The sequence below is a fragment of the Clytia hemisphaerica genome, unplaced genomic scaffold, assembly GCF_902728285.1.
Source record: "Clytia hemisphaerica strain Z4C2 unplaced genomic scaffold, Clytia hemisphaerica genome assembly, whole genome shotgun sequence".
NCBI classification, from domain to species: Eukaryota; Metazoa; Cnidaria; class Hydrozoa; order Leptothecata; family Clytiidae; genus Clytia; species Clytia hemisphaerica.
The window spans coordinates 334806-360118 of NW_027104378.1; the positions used below are offsets into that span (position 1 = coordinate 334806).

At 36.3% G+C, this 25313-nt stretch overlaps 1 protein-coding gene across 1 annotated transcript in view; it reads left to right on the forward strand.

The window, feature by feature from the left end:
• Positions 1-25313, forward strand: part of LOC136819084 (laminin subunit alpha-1-like) — an 80166-nt gene that overhangs the window by 49424 nt on the left and 5429 nt on the right. Inside the window, exons 29-48 of the mRNA XM_067075252.1 lie at positions 376-560; positions 4182-4320; positions 4768-4873; positions 6108-6335; positions 7036-7278; positions 7623-7647; positions 8824-8924; positions 9240-9428; positions 16042-16237; positions 17456-17588; positions 17858-18029; positions 18870-18970; positions 19441-19826; positions 20227-20406; positions 21212-21368; positions 22224-22379; positions 22909-23060; positions 23387-23569; positions 24053-24280; positions 24745-24949. Coding sequence (XP_066931353.1) covers positions 376-560; positions 4182-4320; positions 4768-4873; positions 6108-6335; positions 7036-7278; positions 7623-7647; positions 8824-8924; positions 9240-9428; positions 16042-16237; positions 17456-17588; positions 17858-18029; positions 18870-18970; positions 19441-19826; positions 20227-20406; positions 21212-21368; positions 22224-22379; positions 22909-23060; positions 23387-23569; positions 24053-24280; positions 24745-24949 — 3465 coding nt within the window. The remainder of the gene's footprint in view (positions 1-375; positions 561-4181; positions 4321-4767; positions 4874-6107; positions 6336-7035; positions 7279-7622; positions 7648-8823; positions 8925-9239; positions 9429-16041; positions 16238-17455; positions 17589-17857; positions 18030-18869; positions 18971-19440; positions 19827-20226; positions 20407-21211; positions 21369-22223; positions 22380-22908; positions 23061-23386; positions 23570-24052; positions 24281-24744; positions 24950-25313) is intronic.

Genomic DNA, 25313 nt, shown 5'->3' on the forward strand with positions numbered 1-25313 from the left:
TTGGATCATCGTCAAACCACAACATCTTGAACAAGCCCAAAAAGAATTCAAAGACACAAACATCCACATCACTACCGAAGGAAAAAAACAGCACGGAGCTGCCATCGGTTCAGACGACTACCGCGATGAGTTTGTCACTGAGAAGATCAGCACCTGGATCGGCGAAATTGAGTTATTGTCGGAGATCGCCAAAATCGCCTCTTAAGAAGCCTACACTTGCTTCACGGCAGGTTACAAACACAAGTTAAACTTCACCATGAGAACCATCCCCAACATTCAAAAAGTTGGAAATGTTCACATTTTTCGACGAAAAATGTTACGCGCTGGAAAGGTTAAATTCTACTTTTTGGTACTCATTTTCTACGTTTTATCCAGGGTTATTCACAAAGGTGGCTTGCGACGTTTCCAGGACCTGGTGAAAATGGTATTGAAGATCTTCAAAATATGCTTAGTCAGCAAATTGATTTTGTGCAACGATTACTGAAAGAAACCAATTCAACACATGCTAAGGCAGTTGAAAAAGCAAATCAATTGCAATCAGAAGCTCAATTACTCAAAAGGTGAGAAATTTCAACTGAAGTTTAAAGTACAGCGGTTAGAACTTTCGACATAGAGTAGTTATCTTGAGATTGGCATGACCTGTAAAAAATAGGGAAACTATTTTTGGACCTACCCCGGTGGGCTGTAGGTCCTATAAATTAACCTCTGTTCGTTCGTCCGTTCGTTCGTCCGTTCGTTACTAGCTTTTCTCGGGATTGGCTCATTAGTTTTTCCTAACTTTTGGCACAAAGATGCAAAATGGTAATGCCCAAAATGTGACGGAGCCCGATTTTCGAAAAAAATTCATTTCCGGTCGAAAATGCCGGAAATATGCCGGAAAAACCGGTTTTTTGGCATTTTCTCGAGATTTCATCATTAGTTTTTTCTGATTTTTTGCACAAAGATGCGTATTAGCAATGCCTAAAACATGGATTAGTCCGATTTTTGAGAAAAATTCTATTCCGGCTGAAAATGCCGGAAATACCGGAAATCGCCGTTTTTGCAGATTTTCATGGACTTTTTCCTTATTATTTCGTTGTTTTTTCACACAAAAACATTATTTGTAGCAATGCCCACCATCAAGCATGGTTTAATTGTCAATAAAAGTGATTTTTGAAGCCGGAACTTTCTAAAAATCGCCGAAACGGAACAGCCTATTTTCGCCGGAAAAACGGATTTCTTGAATTTCTCGAGCTGTACCTTTTTTATTTTTTCATGAAATTTTGCACACTGATGCAAAATGGAATACCTAAAATATGACAGAGCCTGATTTTCAATTAACGTACTTTTCCGGCCGAAAATGCCGGAAATATGCGGAAAAACCGGTTTTTTGGCATTTTCTCGAGATTTCATCATTAGTTTTTTTGATTTTTTGCACAAAGATGCGTATATTAACATGTCTAAAACATGGCCTAGTCCGATTTTTTGAGAAAAATTCTATTCCGGCTGAAAATGCCGGAAATATCCCGGAAATCGCCGTTTTTGCAGATTTTCGTCGGACTTTTTCCTTATATTCGTTGTTTTTCAACAAAAACATTATTGATAGCAATGCCCACCATCAAGCATGGTTTAATTGTCAATAAAAGTGATTTTGAAGGGGAACTTTAAAAATCGCCGGAAACAGCCTATTTTTCGCCGAGAAAAACGGTATTTCTTGAATTTCTCGAGCTGTACTTTATATTTTTTCATGAAATTTTGCACACTGATGCAAAATGACAATACCTAAAATGTGACGGAGCCCGATTTTCGAAAAATATTTTTTCCCGGCCGAAAATGCCAGAAATATGCCGGAAAACCGTTTTTTTTTACATTTTCTCGAATTTTCATCTTTAGCTTTTTCTGATTTTTTGCAGAAAGATGCGTATTTGCAATGCTCAAAACATGGCCGAGTTCGATTTTTTCCGGTTGAAAATGCCGGAAATCGCCGTCTTTGCAGATTTTCATTATATGTTTTCCTTGTATTTCTATGTTCTTCACACAAAAACATTATTGATAAAAATGCTCACCATCAAGCATGATTCAATTGTCAATAAAACTGATTTTTGCGACCAGAACTTTCTATTAATTTTTCCCTACAACCCTTCCCTCTCCCCCCATCAACAATCAATGATGAATTTATTGCGTTATGCATTTTCGCTAAACGATATATTTTCTGACTGATTTTTTTCTCCTCGCATTGCTATCTAACTTCATCATCAGGTAGGTCCATTCAGCATCTAGCTTGTTGAATTTCAACTGCGGAGAATGGAATTGAGAGGCAATCTTATATTTCACTGCGGCTTAAGGCCGGTCTCCACTTGCACGCGCCTCGATCGCACTTTTTCGAGCAAAGCTTCCACGCTATCGGCGCGATCTGAAAAAAGATGAAATGTGTTAAACTTTTTTTCGAGCGCGCGCTACATTTTTATGACGTGGAGACCGGCCTTTCCCTGGTAAAAATTCTTGAAAAGTTCTTGAAAAGATCTTATCAAGAAACTTTGCTTATTCTTTTTCAGTTTCTTACTACGAACGTGCCAAGATCTTTCAAGATCTTTAACGATCTGATACTAGACTCTTTTATAAGTTTTGAATAGGATTCTTGTCCCTTACAGTGATTCAAGATCTTGACGGAATCTTAAGTAAAAGTAAGTCGGACGTTACCCGAAGGCTCCTCTTTCGATAGCTTTCTACCTGAAGGTAGGGGAGGGATTGCTCCACTTACCCTTAATCCTTCTCTTAATTGCTGAGCATCAAGCAGAGAGGCATCAAGCACCATTTTGGAAATCCTTGGTATGACCGGGGGGGTGAACCCACAACCTTGTGCACCGTAGACGGATGCTCTACCACTGCACTACGGTCGCTGACGAAATCATACTACTATCCCCGTTCAGTTATTGAATTTTAGGGCCGAAAGCTTCGCTCGAGTGACAGCATTCAACTGATGACCTCGTGAATACTTCCCATTAATCAACTATTTCATTAATACAGTCAATGATAACAAACACACAAAAGAAAAACCACTTATCGTATTTCGAAGCTGACCAAAAACTGCTTCGTAAATACTATCCTTAGAGATTGCTCTCCTTGCGTCTAAGACTCCCTCTTATGAAAAACATCTTAACCGAAATTCACGTGTTTTAAGATTCTTAACCCAAACTTGATAAGAACCACTAAGAATCCTAAAGCTTCTTTGCACATAATAGTTAGTAAAGATTTGGAAGTCTCTTTATAAAACTTTACAAGTTACGCAAAGAATCTTAAAATATTTAATGGCTTAAGATTTCGTAAGATTCTACTTAAGAACTTAATAAGAAATAATAATTATCTTACTATAAATACGCGGGAAGAATCTTGACAATTCTTAGCGATTTCTTTACAAGATCTTTAAAGATCTTTTTGTTGGAAGAAATTTTCAAGATTGCCTAAGAATCGTTGTAAGATCTTACAAAGATTTTATAAGATTCTTACTTGTTAAAGATCTTGAAAGATCTTCAACGATCTTTTCAGATCTTATCAAGAATTTTTACCAGGGTTAGACCATGTTCGCACGTAACGGTTCCATTTCGTTCCGGAATGAAATGAAGACATTCTATTGGTTAAATTGAAGTTTTAATTCACTTCTAACCAATAGAATGGCTTCATTTCGTCTCGGAGCGAAACGGAACCGTTACGTGCGAACATGGTCTTAGTATTTCCCCTCCAATCTTTTAGCTTTTCAAACATTACTTGATCACGTCATACATTTGATAAAAGTCCAGAGGCATCTAGAGCTAATCTCCGCTTCGATCGAAAAAGAGATTAGGAATGGGTACAAGATTGTTCAATTAATCCTAGTGACTGAATCAAACTAGCTTTAGATTTAGTATTCGAACACACAGGTTGCAAAATGAAAGTCATATTACGCTTTTTACTCGAAATCTTTATGTGCTTGTTACATGACATTTATTTCTGATTGGTTCAAATTTATTGAGACTAATAAAGTTATCAGCTGTAAGTTGTAAAGCGAGTAACATGGGAGTAAAATTACGTGAACTTTTTCGAGTAATCACATGTTTTGGCTACATTGATATAATTTTGCAACCCGTGATTTAAATATTTAATCCTAGTGACTGAATCAAACTAGCTTAAGTTTGATATTTTAATTCTGTCTCTTTCATTTTCAGTTCGTTCACGCAAGCAAAGAGTTTATCTTCACGAGCTGTTGCAGCAGTCAATACATACAACCAAATTTATCGTTTGATTAATTCATCCATGTTGTCCGCAATGACTGCTAACCAATCTGTACAAGCCATTCAAACTATAGTAAGTTGCCAGGGGGTGGCACTCGATCTGAAAACTACCGTATGTGCAGGGAGAATTAAGGTCATCAGAAAAATTTAGCCTAATTTGAATAAATTTGGGCAAGAAAATCAACCCTTACGATGCATTGTCTTGAAATTTGAAGGCAAAAAATCGTCAGATTTTGCCAAAATGCTACCAAAAAAACTTTGGTTTTTCTCAGTTTTTACACCCTAAAAGTGCACTTTCTTTAATTTCAACCCTTACAGTGCACTTTTGGAAGCCTGAAAACGTACTGTTAAGGGCTACAGCTACGGTAGGTCGATTACCTTGAGTGCAAAAGTTTGAAGTTAGGGAGTGATGTTATCTAATGGGTTAATTGGAGTTTTAAATTAGAAAAAAGGTTACTTCTCTATTATCATTTATTGAAAGCCTTTTTACAAAAATTTTGATCTTATTCTTCAATTTTAGTTGAAGGGAATTTCAGTCAGTACATTTTCGGCACGAGCAAATGAAGCTTTGTTAGCAGCTCAATATTACCTGATGCAAGTTCGAAAACGAAACGTCACATATGCCGGTAGGTTTTATTATTACATAAGTGTCTCCATTACATATCAGTCCCATATTCCATATCAGGACAGTGTCTTACCTCCGTGTCTGTAAAATACAGAGTTTATGTAGTATGTGTGTTTTTCTGTGACGGAGACGGTAAGGTTCTAATTTGACTAGATCCTGACCAGCTGAGGACGACGGTAAATCAGCACTTTTACCGTCCTCGATTTTGCGGGTCAGAAGTGCGGGTTTTTTCAAATTACTTCAGTCACTTTACTGTCCTCAAAAGTGCAAATACATAAACTCGCTAATGGCATCATTCGAGGGAAATTAAAGGTTTTATTTTTACATTAACGTTCTTGTTTCATATCAAGAAAGTGTCTCCCTATTGTTATATTGTGCTGACAATACATTATTTTTGTTTTCCTCTTTCCATCTTTGCCTAAGAAGTACCTCCTCGGGGAAAGGTTCGTCCATCCCAAAATAAAAACAAGACGACTTAAAGTCGAAAATTTCGCCTAGAATTTAAACTACATAGGAAAAACAAGAAGTAGAGATTGAAGCCAATTTGAAATCTACTTTACATCAAGCCTTGATGAAACAATTTTACAAGAGCAACGAGGCTTAAAATGGCTAAAAAAAGAGACCAATTTAAGAACAACTGTTGTTTAATTTTTAAGAACTAATAAACAAAGGTAATTTTACCGTCTATAAAGAGTTATTGATCTGATTCTTATAAAGTAAATGCTTATAAGAAAAATAAATAAGGTCATATTGTGCGCCATCCCTTGTTTTCTTTGTAAGAACTAATTACCGAAAGGTATATTACCGTCTATAAAGAGTTATTGATTTGATTCTTATAAAGTATATGCTTATATAAGAAAAATAAGTAAGCTCGTATTGTGTGCCATCCCTTGTTTACTTTGTAAGAACTAATTACCGAAAGGAATATTACCGTCTATCAAGAGTTATTGATTTGATTCTTATAAAGTATATGCTTATAAGAAAATATAGAAAAAATCAAAACTGTGGAGCTAAAGACACAAAGATATATGACGTAATCCAAAGAAAACCCGCGAAAATCGTCCGTGGTTATACGAACGTGTAATTTGTAAATTAAATTTAGTGAGTTCGTCCACCGTATCAAGCACTTTCGTTTTCTAATTTTTTTTCCGAGGACACCGCCGCCGCGAAAGGCTATCGTAATACTTTCGCTATGCGAAATTAATAAATAATAATGATATTCTATTTCAAACTAGGTATGGAAATGGAGATTCGCTCAGAGACTTTTGGAAGCAATGGGATTCACATTCCTCCAAAATCCTCCATAAAAATCAACAACATTGAATACCATCCAAACATTAACGGACACACAATCCTATTGATTGATTATCGGACAGGCAGAATCGAAAGTGTCCAAACATTTCGGACGGATATTGACATTTCAGCAAGTTCAGCTTACAGTGCATATCTGAGTAGAATACCAAGTAATATTTTTTTATCTTCTTTAGGTCTTTGAAATTTTGGCTCCATTAGATTTGATTTTCTCGTGGTCTTGAAATTGGAGAGTAGATGTCTATTATTGCCTCACTTTTGGATTTTTATCAAATACTGAAGTGTATCGAATAGTGAGCAGTCTCCTCTCCCTATTCCGAAATTAATAGAACGTCGAATTAGAGAGTGTAAACTGTATATTGCTATTTCCCCTAACTGATAACTTGGCTTGGTAAAGTTTTCTAGTTATCTGAAAAATATTGTACAGTCCACTCTCTCTAATTCGAACATCTGTTATGCGAATCTTTCTGTAATTCGAACTAACATATTGGTCCCTTTATAAGTTATAAGTAAGTATAGTAGTTTAAATTACTCTCTGTAATTCGAATCTTTAACCAATAGAAGATATCGGCTTTCCGAATTCTCCCCGAATGATTACCCATGATGCATTGTGCTAAAAGATTCACGGACGATATCGACTTTCCGTGAATTTTTTTGCGCAATGCATCATAGGTAATCATTCGGGAGAACTCGGAAAGCCGATATCGTCTATTCGAAGACAACTTTTAGACGCATGAAGATCGAAATAGCTACTAATTATTTAATCAACTTTTAAATATCTTTCCAACCTAAATTATTTCGAATCAGCATATAAATAACAAGATATCCTTTTTTTCATTTATTTTTTTTCAGCCGGAAAAATCATCATCATTGTTAAGCAAGGCGAAGGAAGCATTCAAACTGCTGACAAAAATGACGTCATGAGTCGATTATTAGAACTGGGTGGGCGAGCACCATTTTTCAGCGGACATCGAGGCTCGTATATTTTGTTAGGTTTTCGTTTGCAGAGAGGAGAAAATATTCCCTGGATTACACAAGTGGCGAAAGTGGAAGCAGGTGGAGCAAGCTATTTGAAGAAGACAATTACCTTGAAATGTAAGTACCACCTTTTCGGTTAATAGCGATTATGTTAATTATGTGTTTGAGATAAGTCGAAGGAGACAGTATAAATCATAGTTGACATGTCGCCAAAATTGCCCCCACTTTGCTCTACGACGGTAGAAACACCAAAATACCAAAAATGATAAAAAGTGAGCAAAGGCGATATAGAGATGTCAACTATCGACTTTGCTTTGCGTCGTGCGTCGACTTCGCTTACCGTCGCCATCGATATCCTCAGTAAAAAGTTGTACCATTATGTGGGGCTTCCCCTGTGTCAACCGAACATCAGTGGCGTTTTTTTGTATTTTGAAACCAACTTTGCGTTTTTACGATTTTAGCTAAGAAGAATTTGTTACCGGCTAAGTAAAGCATTGTCATTGACTTCAAAGCCCTGAAGGGTCTAGAAACCCTTGTATGTGAAATGAAATTAAGCCATTTATTTCCCATCCAAAACCCGTGAGCATAGCTTCAGCCACTTTTCTAGCTCCCCCCAACAAAGTAAGGTCCCCCCAAAAAATTGCCTTGTGCTAGGTCCCCTAACACTTCAGGTCCCAAGATAAACTAAAACAAAAACATTGTTCTCCCGCCCCCGTAGAGAGAAGTCAATAAAAATATATGCGAGTACAGTACACTGATAAAAAATAATTTACTTGTATTAATTTAATTTTACCAATCTTATGCTTTTATATTTTATATTTTGTATTGAGTCTCAGTCAGACATCTAAGCCCCCCCCCCAACATCTAGGTCCCCCCAAATATTTTGGTAATTTTAGCCCGAAGTACTTTAACGGCAAAATTTATTAGCCCCCCCCCCCCACAAAGTAAGGGGGGCTGAAGCTATGCGTGACCCGCGTGGTTTGCACACAAACGCCACATTTAAAAAAAATATGTCGCGCGAAAAACCAAGATAGTGTTCAATTCAATCCGCCATTTTAAATGCGGCGTAAATGTTAGCATGTTACGGATTTATTTTTTCTTGCTTAAGAAAGATTAAAGATTCCTCTCTAGCTCCTTTGGGGCTTTAAACTCAATGAACATTGCTAATCTTTCTCCCACCACTTGATCACTTTGTTGGTCGTGTTGGTCACGTGTTTTACCTTCCATTGAGGTGACAGTACTGGTACTGCAATGACTTTAAAGTGACGTTAATTATAATTCAATAACAAAAAAACGTCAATCTGTAGTTTTTTGACACCAAAAAAAATTACATCGAATTAGAAAGTACTTTAGGAAACTGGGTCTACTTAATCATCTATAAAAGCCCTATAATAATAACAATAATAATAATATTTCTTCGTTGTAATTTGCAAATCGAATGTGCCCAGGGGGGGGGGGTTATTTAGGCAAAATGAGTGCCGGCTATAGGGCTACATACACTACACAATATATTGTCGGGCAATATATTGTCGATATATTGCTGAGTGCCACCATAAGTGTCCCTCAAAAGTCCCAAAATCATTAAAAAAACGAACGTCGGTTCCAAATCGAAAATCAAAATTGATTTTATTCATTTTTTCACCCTGAGAATTTTATTGCCAGGCCAATTTCTTTCACGGGGCTTTACACGTGGAGTGAGATTAAACAACTTTTCCCTGTTTTGAAGAAAAGTGTACTAGAACTAACTCAAGAAGCATCAGCCGGTAAGCAATTTAAAGGTTTAAATTCTAAAATATTCCTTGAAAAAGTTTCGAATTTTAGCGTTTTCTAGAGGTTTATGCCTTACAATTTTAGTTCTTTAAGAGCTTGACGTATTCTCAAAAACTCAGATTGTGCCAAAATTTTGAAATCCTTTTGAGTAATAGTAAAAGAGTTAACTTAAACTAACAACATTTTGTTGCTAAATATTAAACAATCATTTATACAGAATCAATTGGCAAAATATAAACTAGAAAATAAAAATTGAATACTGAAAAATTAACTACTGAAAAATAAACTACTGAAAATTTCCGTTACAGCGACAGTGGTTCAAGCCGCTTTAGATTCCGCCAACATTATGGTCAAAGATGCAGTGCGTTCGGCCACGCAAGTTTTAAAAGAAACACAAGCATTATTACGAACCGTGGACGAACTGACCTTGAAATATGAATATCTGATGACTGCATCTTCGAATGTCACTAAATTGGTTGTCGAAGGACAAGCTAAAGGTAGGAGTTTTTTTTACATAAGAACATTTGCGTCGGCTCATCCTTAAGTTAAGAACATTTTAAGGCTCTAAGACACGGAACTTCTTAGGAAAACGGACAAAGATACTCAAAAAAATGGCGAAAATAAGAACATGTTAAGAATATTTTTAGGCTTTATATATCCCTGGACCAAGCTATATCCACCATCTTTGCTTGGAATCTTTTTTGAACTGGTACCCGTAAAGAAGCCATTGCAGTGTTAAAAATTAACGTCTAACGGCGCTACATGATCAAAAGTTTTCGAGGGAAAGGATGTCTAGCGCTCTCGATTTAGGACATTTACACCGCTATTGAGTAGTGCCGCCATTAGGGTACCACTTTTCGAAAAAACTCCGATCAAAGATTTTTCTTGGCGGGGATTGAGAAACTTGGTCTAGGGTATACTACTAGAACAGTGCTCACATCACTGGATAACGACCGCCTTAAATTTGATGAAGAATTCATCGGTTTAGACAATGATCCACTTCGACACTCTCGTTTGCGTGATTTAACTTGAAAATATGGATATTTTTTTATAAGCATTGCACTTATAAGCATATCTAGGCTCAGATATGGGGAAAAATTAAGCATATGGCAAACATTACTTGAGTTGAGCCTACGAAAAATGTTTTTTTCCTGATTTTGGCTGGAATTTTGCGGATTTCCAGTATTTCCCTTAATTTGTGTTTCAGATCTAAGCATCCCCTCAAGCATTTTTCAGCCTTATTAAGCTTTGAACCTAAGGGTCTCTATGCCTGTTTTCGGACTTTTGTATGCTTATAAAAAAGTACATGTATAAGCTAAACTACTGTGTCAATTAAGTTGTGTTACTTGACGAGAACAGTGAGTATATTTTGAGTTGTTTAATCACTTGTGGTTTAAATCAGAAGCTAATAAATACTTTAAGTTGTTTTATTTACTTAACATTTATCTCCCTAGCGGGGCGCCACAGCATGTTTTTCATCTATTCGTGATTAACATCGTTATCTCCGAAAAAATGCTTTTTTTATCTCCGTAGTAAAACGCCACACATTTCAGAAAACCAGCGATTCTACAAATATCTCAAATTTGTCTCAGCTGCTCAAACCTTTAACCGACAAAACTCTGCAAAACGTGCAGAATAGGCATGAATGGGCGAGTCAAATTTTAAAATATTCAAAAGGATAGCACAGTTCTGACAAATTTTGAATCCAACTTTTTTACCCGTATACAGCTCGGAAAATTAACCGCCTTCGGCGGTCGATAAAGGTCAGTGATTTTAAAAACCCCCGTGTCACAGACCCGCTGGGCACCCCCACCCGCTGAAAAAAAGTCCAAAATTTTGTCCCCGGGGAAAAAACAGGCTAAATTTGCCTCCGGGGAATCCCCACTGAAAACTTTTAATTTTTCTAGATCCCCACTAAGTAGCTCTTCAAAATTTTTATTTCCTCCCCAGTCCCCACTGAAACTTGAAGATTTTGAGAAAACCCCGCTACCCGCCTATGCTCAAAAACATCAACAGAATTTATACAAAACTTTAGTTTGAAAACTTATGTTAAAAAACTGCTAATTGCTATTCTATCTTTGATTAACTCTTAACTGATAATCTTTATCTTTAAGACTCATTGTCAAGCAACTTCGAAGTTGAATTCATCCAGCCAGCCAATTTTTTTTTAACATCCAATTTAGATTGTCTACCATATTTGTTTTGATTTTGAAATACCTATAAATATATATTTTGCACGCTCGCAAGCTAAGCGAAACAAACTGACAGATTTCTTTACCTAAGTAGTACGCGCTCAGCTAGGCTAGAAAATCTCGATTTTTTGTTATGAACAGGCCTGTCTAGAATGTGAGACACGAGAAAAAACTGTTTAAAGTGGTTTTAAACCTTTGTGGCCTGCAAAATACAGCATACGATAGGGCTATCTAGTGACCAACAAAGACAAAATTGTTGAATTGATTGCATACGATACTGAACCTGTCAAATAGTTTCGATATCAAAGAGATTGTAAACAGACTTCTCAAGACCATGAATGTGATTTTTGTTATCAAAATTATGAATCGGTCAATGATATTGATAATAGACCTTTTTTCAAAGAGGATGTCCTGTTGAATTATTATGTAGTCCAGCCATAAAAACAATGATAGAGCCATGAATAATTACTGTATCATGCATATTGTAATAATTATGCATGGTTTTATCATTGTTTTTCTGCTGGACTACATAATTATTCAACAGGGTGGCCTCTTTGAAAAAAGGTCTATTTGACGTGCTTCTTCCCAAACTCAGAGCTCAAACATCAAGTGAAATTTCTTGAACTAACTTGGGAATATGTTTCAAATTCATTTTTGATGGATTATATTCCTGTTCCGCTATCATCCTGACATGCATATACACAATGTAAAGAAACCCAAGCTATGATTTAAAATAAGTACCAAGAATTCATTTGCTTGACTGAGAAATGTTTTTCATTTTTTTTGGAATTATTGTGAATTATTTTATGTTTTGGCTGGTGTCTCTTGGAATTTTAATGAAAGTGACATAAGGAGAAATGAATGTAGAGGCATTATATTACTGTTTTTCTAGTTTTTATATTTTATTTCATATTTAATTTTGTTGAAAAATGTCCATAAGCTTCATTAAAGCTTGATAATAGATTTTTATTTAATTCAAAACAAATGAACAACTTTGACTCAAAAAAGCTTCAACATAACTTTTTTTTCTCTCACAGAGGTTTTGATATAATAGATTATTATACACAAAATTTCTAACAATTTTCTCTTTTGTATATTTTCATGGCTCTCTAGTCTCCCTTTGTGAGGCTTGTGATATTTTCATGTTTTTTAATAGAAAATGTGTACATTATTATTGTTGAGATACCTATTTATTCAAAAAGTGAAGTTTTTAATTTCATAAGCAACGCAGTGCTAAAGGGCTCAGGCCTCAAAATGGCCTAAAAGCAACTTGGCTTAGGAACTCTAGACCTGAGTATGAAAAATTTTTAAACTACTAGGAAACCCATTATTTTCCTTTTCCACTCTGAAAAGACCCTGAAATCTTGCTATACTGCTTTTTTACTGTCAAAAATTTGAAATTTGAGGCCATATTTAGCCAATCTAGAGGTTCCTATTTTCAAAAATTTCCTGGCCCGTCGGCCCCAACCATGGTGGCGCCTCCTTAGACACTTATGTAGCCGTTACGTCATAATACCCGAGATACACCACTCTTTTTAAATCCTAAACGCCCCTGTTAACGTAATCAAATACAATTGATTCCGAAAAAAGTTGGGTAATATTAAATTGAGAGTCGATTGCTTGATCTTGTACCATTGAGCCAGGATGCTCATTAGGATCATAGTATACAAAATTCATGTCCGAGATCACGAGGACGTTGATCTCATCAAATATATATGGCAACTGTCCTAGGAAAGTAGACACTCCAATACAGCTTGTCTATTTCTTGTTATAGCTGTCATGTTAGCAAATAGTTGCTATTCTACCTGTTCAAGATGAAAGGTCTATGTTTGGAAATTTTGGCCAAATGAACTTAGGGCGGAAATGATATATAAGTAATTCAACTTAACGAGCCTCATTGACCCAATCAAGACTGGGTGAGAGGAAAGAAAAATATTATTATGCATTATGCATATCCATATAATTACATAAAGATTTAAATAAAATTGCTTGCTTATCACACTTACTGTACTGTTTCAACAAACTTGGAAAAAAAAGAAAATTTCGAAATCCCCACTGAAATTTTTATTCTAATTCTGTGTCCCCACTGGTATTTTCTGTCTTTGAAAAGTCCCCACTGGATTTCCAAAGAAAATTTTTTATCCCCGGTGTAATTTTAAAAGCCACCGGGTCACTGAGACAGGGGTGTTTTTAACCAGTTTCAATACCAACGAATACGATAGATTTCTTACTATAAAAATCCGGAGTGATATTATAAATTTTCCAATCTGCGCTATTTCGACCTTCACAACCACGTATAAATTGACGGCGTAGATTAATGGAGAATGGGTGTAGCAAAATAAACGTCATTTTTTTCCAATATGTTTTTGGTAAATGCTCTACATTTATTTGATTAGAAGGTTCAGAACCTTCCCATGGATTAAAGTGTTTAGAAGATTCGAAAGTTTGCAATGTCAGCTCCTTTGATTCTTCATCAATCTCCTTTGTTCCAATTATAAGTTTTGAGTCATAAAAAATGGATTCACTTTCACAACCTCGACGTTTTACATTATCGTACCAATCTGCGTAAAAGTTATCAAATTTTAAGCCCCGTAAAATGTCATGTTTATAACTCTCCAAACCCCATTTAGCACCTGTGCAGTATCCATCGGTGTGCTTTTCAACGACCGATTTCAATTCTTTGATTTCTTTCTCGTTTTCTTCTTCTTTCCTTTTTAATCCTTCCCATTCTTTTTGTCCAGAGTTTGATTCCTCGAGTTTTCTTTTTATTTCTGTCAGTTTTTGTTCATTCTGTTTCTCCCGTGTTTTCAATCCTTGAATTTCTAGATTAACGGTAGTCAGATCAGCAAGTCTTGTTTCCAATTCCTCGACTCGTACTCTTTTCTTTGGTGGGCTCTCCACTAAGACTGTACTTGCAGTCGAGTTTGCTTGCTGCATATTTTCTTCAATCGCCTTCAATCTTTCGCTCAAGGTTGTAATTTCCGTTTCAAGATTTTTCTTTGCTTCTGCTTTTACAGTGTTTAGTTTCTTCAATCGAGTCATTCAATTGTACACAAAGCTCTTCAAATTTCTTATCAATCTTCTGTTCCCATTTTTCTAAATCACCAGGCGAGCCAACCGAGTCCTTTGAATTTTGACCGAATTGAACTTTTAGTTTTAGTAATTCAACTTCATGCTTCATTGTCAGGTTTTCTTTCTCCAAAACAAATGTACTGATTTTATGTTCCATTTTCAGTGCTTGAATCTGCTGTTCATATGTATATTTCTGCTCTGCAATTTCATTCTTTAGTTCTTGGTTTTCAACCACCAAGTCCTGGATTGTTTTGGTTCTATCAATCTCAGCTGAATCCATTTTCGAACAAAAAAATTTTGATTCTCAAGCTTTAAATTTAGAGCATTTACAAGTCACAAGACAAACAGAAGCAACACTTTTTATTGATTTGTCTTATCTGTGCATCGAAAATACAAAAATAAACCAACAGTGACACATCATGTTGACTTTTAAGATCGAATTTCAAATTCCACAGAAAATGAAAGTTGGACGTTATGAAAATAGGAAATTGAACAGCCTCCCCGTGTATCCCACACACCTCTTCTGGTTCTAGGAGTATTTAACCAATTTTTCGTCGAGGTTTTTGGATTCCCAACCATTAAACCTTCGCTTTTTCTCAATATTTTATTACAAAACGGGCGGTGCGCACGGGCGGTGCATAAACGTACCGCCAGTCTCGGTTTCTTTATATCTAAAAATGTCTGGAAGGTTCGCAAAGTCACTATAATTTATAAAAAAAGTATATTTGACGAGCTTGAACTTGGCCTCTTTGGATGTTAAAATCCGTAAATCCACTTCCGATAGTACACGTTTTTCTATAAGAAAGTTCAAAATGTTTGGAGCCTTTGGATCGTTCTTAGCTTTTTTAGTTTTATGCCACAGTTTTATAATAGCTTTATCCTAACTATATAAGGACATAAGGCTTTGATGGCCAAAATGTTAAGAACAAGTTAAGAACATTTTAAGGCTTCGCGGACTCAAAAACAGCCAATTTCTTAGGAAAATTGACAAAATACATAAAAAACGGAGAAAATGCTAAGAACATTTTCGAACAAAATAAGGCTAACAAAAATCCAGAATCAGTTAAAAAATAAAGAAAGAGATTTCTAATAACTATAACTGACTTTTCTCGAGTTTTTCTACAATATATTCTCTTCTGGTAATACTGTAGGAGTATTCAATCTTCAGCATTACTACTTTTTTCTCGAGACGGTTGGATCTACCATTCCCTCATACGTAGACGATGTTGTCGTCCGTTGCAATGATAGTAAAGGCGGGAAATTATGGCGGTATGGTGTTATGACGGTATACGGAAAAAAAAATCGGCGGGAGAGTTTCAAAGACTGGCAAACTCTACCTACTGTAAACTCTTTTCGGCAAAAAAGCCGTATAAGAATTTTCGGCTTTGGGCTTTTTTCTTAGATAGTGATTCGTCCTAGACTATAACATATAGTCTACCCCATGCGCTGGCAAATCATTTTCAGATCCTAAATTCTTTTAAGTTTTACGTCATAGGTTTAAACTCAGAATTAAAACTGGCACTTAAAAACTATTTGTGGTTTTAGAATTTTGCTGCAAGGAATTCCCTTTTGTGCCAAATATTATGCCTATAAATGCAGTTTATTATGTTAAAGAGCGTGTATGGTTCCTTATTACACGAATATTACTAGTCATTTTATTAGGAAACATGAATTGAAAAGTTTCGTGTTAATAAAACCCCCTTATTTAGAACCAGCCGCTGTTTCCTTGAAAAAGCAGAAAAATTCGTGTTAATTTCAGATCGTGCAGATTCCAAGGCCGTTAAATACTTGCCTAGTAATATTTGTGTAATAAGGTATTTAACTTTTCCTTTCTTTCATTTAACAGTTTTAGCAGCAGAAAACAAGATCCAATCACAATCATCCAGTATTTTGAAAGCTGTCAACATTCAAGACTCATTTACAACCATTAACAATGAAATTCATCAAATGCAATCCTCCATGACCAACAAATTCAACACTTTACAAAACATCGCTTCAGAGCTACCATTTACAATCAATTTCCAAACAGGCGCTTCAGCAACGTAATTATGATTATACTACCTTATCGGCCTTTTTTACACCGGCCTTTATTGGCGTTATTTTTGGGCTCGTGGCGTAATAAAGACCGGCGTAAAAGGGGCCGGTGTTAAATTAGGGTCAGCGTAAAAAGGGCCGATAAGGTATTCCATGCGCTCTATTATATCCTATAAATATTAGAGAGCGTCTACTCTATGTCATTTTTCTTTGTTTTCAAAGCGTATAGAAAACCTATTGTCTACACATGAGCCTTCACTGTCAAATCTAGACAATGCTGGTCTTTAAAAAAACTATTGTTTTGTTGAGGTTTGCGATTCAGACCCTTGGGTGCACTCGATTAAGAGACCACCGTATGTACGGCCAAAAATTAGGCCTTTAAAATCGGACCTGTTACAGTGTAGAGAAATTGCTGCTAAATTTGAGTGAATTTTGGCGAAAAAATCTATTTTTACGGTGTATTTTCTTGAAACTTTTTGTTTATTTTAAGGCAAAATCTTGTACATAAAACTTTTTATCATTTTTTACACCCCTAGAGTGCACCTTCTATCATTTTGATTGTCACAGTGCACTTGCCTTATATGGCCTTACCTGGCTCATATATAATTTTTCGGATTACGTTAACACTCGCCAAGAAACTGAACCCACGGTCTTTTTTTCTAATTTTCTTTTTAAGAAAATCGCTAGTTCAAATTTTAAAGGCTTATTTCCGGATCTAGAAGAAGTTAGAATAGCTCGTTGGATAGCTTAGAGTCTCCAATTTCTTTTGCGCTCTGCGGACCTGACTGAATGATGGAAAGGTGCCCTGTGGCGAAAGCTTCAAATCAATTCGCTAAAGGACAGAACAAAGTAAAACATGGCCAAATTTGGAGGTTATTGGATCACTCATTGACCAAACATGCGGTCAAAAATGGTAAAAATCTCAAAAAAGTGGATTTTTGTCAAATTTTTGCATTTTTTGACCTCTTGGCTTAAAATCTCGCTGGAAAGACTCACTTTTGAATTTTTTTTTTTTTGCTTGACCATGAAGCACAATCCAATTTCTACGAGTTAGAACAAAAATGACGATTTCTAACTCAAACTTGGCATTACAGGAGGGCATATAGCCCATGTCAAATATACTGTGGGTTTTTGTGATTTAGTTCGAATTATAGAAAGATTTGAATAATAGATTCTCGAATTAACGAGAGTCCATTGTACTTACTACTTAATCATTATTTTTCCAGATATTCTTTTCTTGAAATGACGAGCTCTTCATACGTCAATAAGCTGTTCATCACCGTTCAATTTGACGTCAAGGCACACACATTAAATGGCGTCTTGTGGTATTTAGTGACACACCCTGCTGCCACCCAGAAGGTCAGTAAGCACTTGAAGAGCGCCTGCCTGCGTCTTACCTGCGAATCACAAGTTTTTGCCTAATCGAGGAGAACCTACTTACTAAATCTCCAATGAAACCATCTATTCTGTACAATACTAATTCAAAGCCCTGATAAGTACTTATTCTAAATAGTAAAAATAACAAAAAAAACCCTCGCGAAAAACTCATTTAAAAGATGTCACGGGTCCTAAGGGTTTGTCCCCTATTAAAACAATCTTGTTACAATTACTGTTTTCCTACTTTTAAGTCTGGTGTATTTGGGCTTTACCTTCAACAAGGGTATGTTTACACGACCTTCAATATGGGAAGTGGTGACGTCACAGGAAGGAACAATGCGCTCCTTAAAACAGGGGAATGGTATCGAATCAGCGCAACATTCAGCCCCAGATATGCTTATCTAGTTGTCCGTAGTCAGACTGGTGAGTGATATTTTCTTCGTTGATTGCTTTTCTTCGTTGATTGCTTTTTTGATAATTTTTATCTTTTAATCTTAGCCCAGTGAAACAGACTAAAAGTACTTGATGAGATCGCCATACACTTTCTACTTTCTAAAAACAACCAGATTCTGGCACATTATTTTGCAGACCGCCTAAGTAATGACTCAAAACTGAGAATCGCCATAGACTACCGGGCCACTTAACCGCGACATCCTGTCTATCATAAAGCCTTTTAAGTGGATTCGTGATTATCGAGCTCGTGGATATGAGAGGGTAATACCCTATTACCGTAACCTCTACTCATTGAGAATTGGTAAAACATGAATGTGGCCATTTTGTTTGACTTTGTCGTTTTCAACTCGTTTTAACTGATCATTTACGATTTTGAATCGCAATTATACGATACATGCATTCATAAAAAAGGCAAAGTATAATATTTTCTCATGAATTTTGCCCTTTTACAATGAAGTGAATACATCGCTCTCATGTTATCTTCTGACGAGACTCGATCTCTCGACCATGTCGTTCGCGGGCATATTTGCTTTACCATTGAGCTACGGATCCATGTGGAACCCGAGGACTCAAATACCACTTTCTAGAGCTGGAAGTGAATTCTTGTCTACTGACTGGATAGAGACAATGAATTGGGAGAAATCATGGCTTTCTAAATCCAAGGCCTAGCAGACGTGATCTGACGTCAAAATCCAGTAGGCCTATTTTTGAAGTTATGATTTAGAGCGCCATGGGAGAAATCCATCTCTACATTCCTAGTGTGTTGGAATCAATAGTTCCTAAATTTTCCTCTGTTTTTTTTCCATCAAGGTTTCTCAACGTTATCGAGAATCTCAACGTTCTCCAGTACCTTCTTTATACCAGTCAACGGTGATTCAAGATGGTATCTTAACAACGTTCCTCAAAGCATGGTAAGGAGAGATTTGATTTATTCATGATATGCACCATTGCAATTCTTCCACGGACCCAATAGCTGATTGGTTGTAATTGACGTATTGACTGATTTTACGTCATTTACAACCAATCAGCTATTGGGTCCGTGATGTAATGCCAGAAGACATTGCAAAGGCGCATTTGATTTATAGAAAATATCTTATGATAGGTTTTCATTTACGAAATCTAAGAATTAGTTTAAGTTATAAAGTCTCTTAAACCTCAAATCTCACTATAACTCGAATGTCTCCTTAACTCAAACAAGTTTTATGGTCCCTTCAGTTAAAAATGCCTTATAAACCTTACTCCATAACTCGAAATCTCTTAACTCGAACAAATTTTACGGTCCCTTCAGTTAACAATACCTTATAAAAAACCTTACTCCATAAATCTATTGTCTATGCTTTTTTACTAATTCACTTATTTTATATTTGACCTCAATTTACAGTCGAGTTGGATAAGCGTCGGCTCTTTCTCCGGCATTTACGACAACGTCCACGTTAACGGCTACAAATACAACGTATGGAAATCCGTATCCACGTCGGGCGTCACGTTATACGCGCCATTAAGAATGGCGGCGCCCAAACTTACAAATGGGTCCGCTTTAACGTTTTTTGGAAGCGGATACCTCAAACAACGGATGGGAACTTTCCAAACAAACGGAATATATTCCGAAATAGAGCTTGAGTTCCGGACCTTGAAAGACAACGTTGTCATTGTAGGCGTGACGGGACAGACCGGATCTTTTGTGTACGGACTGTATATGTTCGGCGGCCGTGTCATGTTCCAATTTGCTACCAGTCAAGGAAATAATAACGCCATTGTTACTACAAGGTATTTTATTGCTTTTGTATGAGTTAACCACAAAATCAAGACTCTAAAACTGATAAAAAAGTAGTAGCAAAAGAACAGTGTTCTCTCTGAGGACTACGTTTAAAGCTCGTACCTTTAAAGATCAAAATATGCCCCTGACAACCTTCCTTCCTGCGTGTAATCAGCTTTTATATGTTAACTGGTAGCAAAAAATAGCACATAGTAACGTAAATACAGCCTTTGATTCACGGGGACGGGGACGGGGACGGGACCCTGTTAGATATAAATGTTTAGTAAAACTGTGAATTCTGATGGATGCCAGAGTTGATATTTTTCCATATTCCACCCGAAAGTCAACACTTATGTAAAATAAATTTAAAATCTTTTTTAAACACATTCATCTTCTTTTGCCTTGTTATAGAGCTACATACAATAATGGACAATGGTATCGTGTAAAAGCCTCACGAACTGGAGTCAACGCAACACTCTCTGTTCAAAGCATTTCAAGTGGATCTGCTTCGGAATCTAAAACGGAATATATCGGGTTAACGGATTTACCGGAAGGAATATCAATCATTTTCGGTGCTTCTTCGGGACAAAGGTAATTTAAATTGATGGATTTTCTTGATATGTCATTTTAGGTTTCTAAACATACGCATTGATTGTCTGATAAAATATGTTTGGTGTGAGTTAAAGGAATTATCAGATGATTTCAGATATTTTACCTGTAGATTGTTAGTATTCGTTTACAATGTTTCTGCGATACGGTTTTCGTCTCATTTACACATATTAGAGCTTACGCACAAAAAGCTACATTTTAAATAGTTTAATGGGTTCGAGACTAGCCTAAAATCTAAGCTAGTTTGATTCAGTCACTAGGTTCAATCTGATGGTAAGTTGTGACTAAACAACTATTGTATTCCAGTATCCCAAGGCAAATTTCAAAATCCTTAAACATTAAAAACTTTAAAGCGCCAAAAACACATGTTGCCTAAGCCGTGTGAATATGGGCTTAGTTGACTAGGCTAGTGATTAACATAACCTCTCATATTAACCCACCAAAAGTTGCGTGAAAAAAGATTATGTTTACCAGGCTTTCTTGACGTCATATATCTCAATGTTTCGCAATGTTGTACTAGCGGATACAGATTTTGAAGTCATTCAACCTTGGTGACCTCGAGCTCAGTTCCTTATGAGGTCGACTTTCCCTAGTTCGAACTCAAACTCGGGGAATCTTATTTGTTCGAACTACAAAGAGATTCGAATTTATGAAAGTATTTTAAGATGATTTCCTCCTTTACGGGAACTGAGAATTAGTTCGAATTGTAGAAAGCTTCGAATAGAAGCTGGAAAAGGCGAGAATCTACTGTAGGTCTATTATATTTCTGTTACTTTCACCATTTCAGCCCTGTGCCACCCCCTGTGAGTGGAGTATTTGCAGGTGATATGAAGAATCTGAAATTATCCAACTCTATAACAAGTTCACTTCAAATGAGAAGTTTCAATGCATCGGAGAATATCGAAATGGAAGGTGTTTCTTATTATGGTATGATTAGTGGAAAGGTAGGTTCTCAGCTGGCACACAACGTTGTTTCAACGTTTATCAAACGTTCACAACGTCCATTTAACGTTAGATGAACGTCGAAGCAACGTTTTGTGCCAGCTAGGTTTGTCTAGAGATTAGTATACCCAACCTCGTCCCCATGCCTAATCTCGTTGGGCTTTTCCAGAAAAAAACCGTATACCCCCTGTTAAGGAGGTCCATCCCTCTGTGGCTGGAAATGCTTTAACCCCCTGAAATTCCAAGCAATTTCAGGTTTAAACCCCTCTTCTGAATTTTGGTAGGATTTAAAAAACTACCCCTATGGAATTCCAGCTATTTTGACAGATTTTGTATCTCCCTATGAAATTTCGCCACATATCAAACCTTGAAATGAACCTCCTTAGCAGGGGTATATGGGTTTTTTCTGGAAAAGCCCATTTTTTGATTGATGAAGAGTTTAGGTCTGTATGTTTTCCCTTTCAATAGTTTAAATTAAATATTTGGTCTAAAAAGTTCAGACATTTTACAAGTTGGCTAAAAATAGCTTACAAAACCCAAAGACGTGTCACAAGTCTGTCTCTGTCTGTCTCTGTCTGTCTGTTCGAATTAGTTGGTGGTTTTGTGTTCGTTGTAAATATATTAAGGAATGGAATATTATCAAATATAAATCAATATAGTATGAAGATTAATAGTGGAAAATGAAGAAGAGAAAAATCAACTTCTTTTAGAATTGTGTTATATCAACGTTTTCGTATCAAGACATTTTAGATCGCCATCAAATTTTGAAAAGATATTTATGATATTCGTTTAAGTAAGAAGAGCTATGCTAAAAATTTTTGTTCTAAAGATTTTTTTCAAATCATCTGCCATCTTAGATCGTCAACGGTATTCGTTTCTATGGTTACATGTGGTGGAGTCAGTCAGGATCTTACGCTTCTATCACAACTTATCAGACTGTACCCATCAATTCCATCTTCATGAGTTTCAAAACAACCGATATGAATGGATTACTTCTCTACAAACCAGGAAATGTAAGTGAAATAATCAGATTCTTCACTGTCTTCGTGAAAATTTAGAAATGAATTCACCCCCAATGTTTTCAAGAATACAGTGGCCTCTCTCTAATTCGAATTTTTACAATCTTCTAGTATAATCATCTTTCTTTAATTCTTATCAGTCCGACCAAGGGTAAAATACTCTCTATAATCGAATCTTTCTGTAGTAATTCGAACAAATTAAGCTTCCCATTCGAGTTCGGATTAGCGGAATTTAACTGTACAGTGGAACTAGGCTACTGACATCCACTAGCGGATTCGTGCTCCTTCGTGCTCCCTATACTACCTGGGGTTTTGTAGAGGTCTGCGATTTAGACTACAGTGGAACCTGAAATAAGTGCACATCATCGGGAAAACGGATTATTGTCCGACTACCTGAATGCGCACCTTTTAGAGTGTTTTAGACTGATTAAGGGGGGACTAAGTACTAGCTATTTTTTCAAATTTATGCATTAGACTATCACTAACCACATTTCTCGATGAAATTATGCTTGTATTTTTACAGGGCATCATGGCGCATGTGTACATGAGTATTTTATCAGGAAATTTGGTTGTGTTGGTTCATTTATCGGACATCCGGACACCTTTCATGACGACCAACTTGACGTTGAGTGATGGGAGATGGCATAATGCAAGCATCGCTTACACCAAGAATGGGTTAGCGTTTATTTTCAAAACTCTTCTGATCTTTCTAAAATTCACGCACAAAATTTCGGGACACCTTATTTAATCATTTCTACTATTTGTTATATCCTATATCTTAAACCCTCGACTATTAATCAAACTTCAGAATAGAGAAAAGTTTCAATAGTCGAGGCTTGTGGATTATTTTTTTTTGGCAAAGTCGACTTTTCTCGTAGTTTCCCGTCTTTGTTAATATACCGGATACACGTGGACGTCCTTTATTTTAATTAACCTCCTATATACTGTATAATGCCAAGACTACAGTCGTTCTTATCTATACTTCCGTTTTTATATTTAAGGTACCAGATACATGTCGACAACAAGATGTTATATGAAGGATGGTTAGGGAATAATGTCAATACAATGTTTGGTACAGGAATGTTGTATGTTGGTGGTGTACCTAGTCAAATGCCTCTTGCTAGAGAAATGCCCATTCGAAGATCATTGCAAATTGATTTTGATAGCTTTCTCGTCAATCTAATGTAAGTGAATTTCAATAGAAAAAATAAAACCTCTACTGTATATGGGTATGGTACATTGACGTTTATAAACCCTAGACCAAGCTAATCCACCATCTTGAAGTTTCTTTTGAAATTTGTACCCCCTAAGAAGCCAATGCAGTGTAACTTCAGATTCAAACGGCGCTACATCACAAAGTGTGATACCAATAGGGTAGTGCTCAAAAAATCTCCGATCTAAGGTTTTGATTGGCCGAGATTGAGAAAGTACCTCCAGGTTCCGTACTCTAAAGTCCCGAACGGACTCCCCCCTTTTTATTTATTTATTTTTGCTCTAAATAGCCTGGTTTTAGCTTATAAGTACCTTATTTTGGGGTTTTACCATTTCGGACCCTTTTATTATTCGGACTCTGTTGTATAAGTCAACTGTCTAAACTACAATATAGCTGAAAGATCAAAGAGAAAAATTCTTGATAATCTAAAAAACGCAATGATTATCTTTTTCAGTGAACAAGACTTCACGAAGGCGTTCACCAGTGGCGTATCTTACGCAGGAATTACGCCCGGTCATGACTCGGCTGTGGCGCCAAGTTCATGCGCCGCTTCGTTCCCGTACCTGATGTACCAACCGGACCCTTTACAAGTAAGATTCGGCCGCGCCCCATGGTCCGGCTTTCAGAGTTACATTGGATATCGTTTGCCGGCTGCAGTTGTGCGGAAATATTTTAACAGCAGGTATGAAATGGATTTCTTGGGTCAACTAGATATTTTATTTTTACTGATTTATCAAAGATGATCATAAACGTAATATTTGTTTAAAATTTCAAAACTAAATATTCGAAACAAAACTTGAAAGTAGAATAAAAAATTGGAAATTTGGATAGAAAAAGAATTTTCTATGGGCATTGCAAGAATTGTGCAAAGTCAGGGGGTCATGAGGTAAATTACGATGTTCAGGGGGTCCATCTGATGCTTTCCAGGGTCAAAACACGTGTCCAGGCAGGAGATAGAAATGTCCAGGGGTAGATCATTTACAAAATAAAATATCCTTTAAAACACCCACCCCTCTGATCAGATTCTTTTGGAAGGGCCCATTCAGTTTTCTGACCTGTGCTATTTTATGTTAGAGATCTAGGCTACTCTTAAAGAATTTGAATAAATTTGAAAATTTTCCGTTTGGATGATTCATATACTTTCAGTTTTGTGATCACGATGAGTTTCCGAGCAATGGTTGGGAACGGAGTTATTTTCTACATCGCTAATAGTGAGATCAACCCTACTCAATATATCTCACTGGAGTTGGTCAAAGGACAATTAAAGTACGAGTTCTCAAACGGAAAAGGGAAAGTCAGTATTTCTTCTGCGAACGGAACTAATTATGCAGACAACGGAAAATGGTATAAGGTGAGAGAAATGTTAAGATTTTTTCTTTAAGAGTTGGCAAAATGAAGATACCTTACTTATCGAATGATTAAAAGTATTATTTTAGTTTAAAGAATTAAATTTCTCTAGTTTCTATTCGTCGTGATATTCCTGAATCAATATTTTATACGGAAGCACTAAAAAAGGCCGGGAGTTATATTCAAATTAAAAATAATGACAAAGGCCCGGGCTATTTTGGGTGCATTACGTCGTGAATACTATGAATTCAAATTATATTATTGATATTTTTTTGGCAGGATGTGCAGATCCATTTCAGGGTTTCGATGTAAAATTGTTTTGCTAGCCTTTAAATGTATTCATAGACAGCACACAACGTCAAAACAAC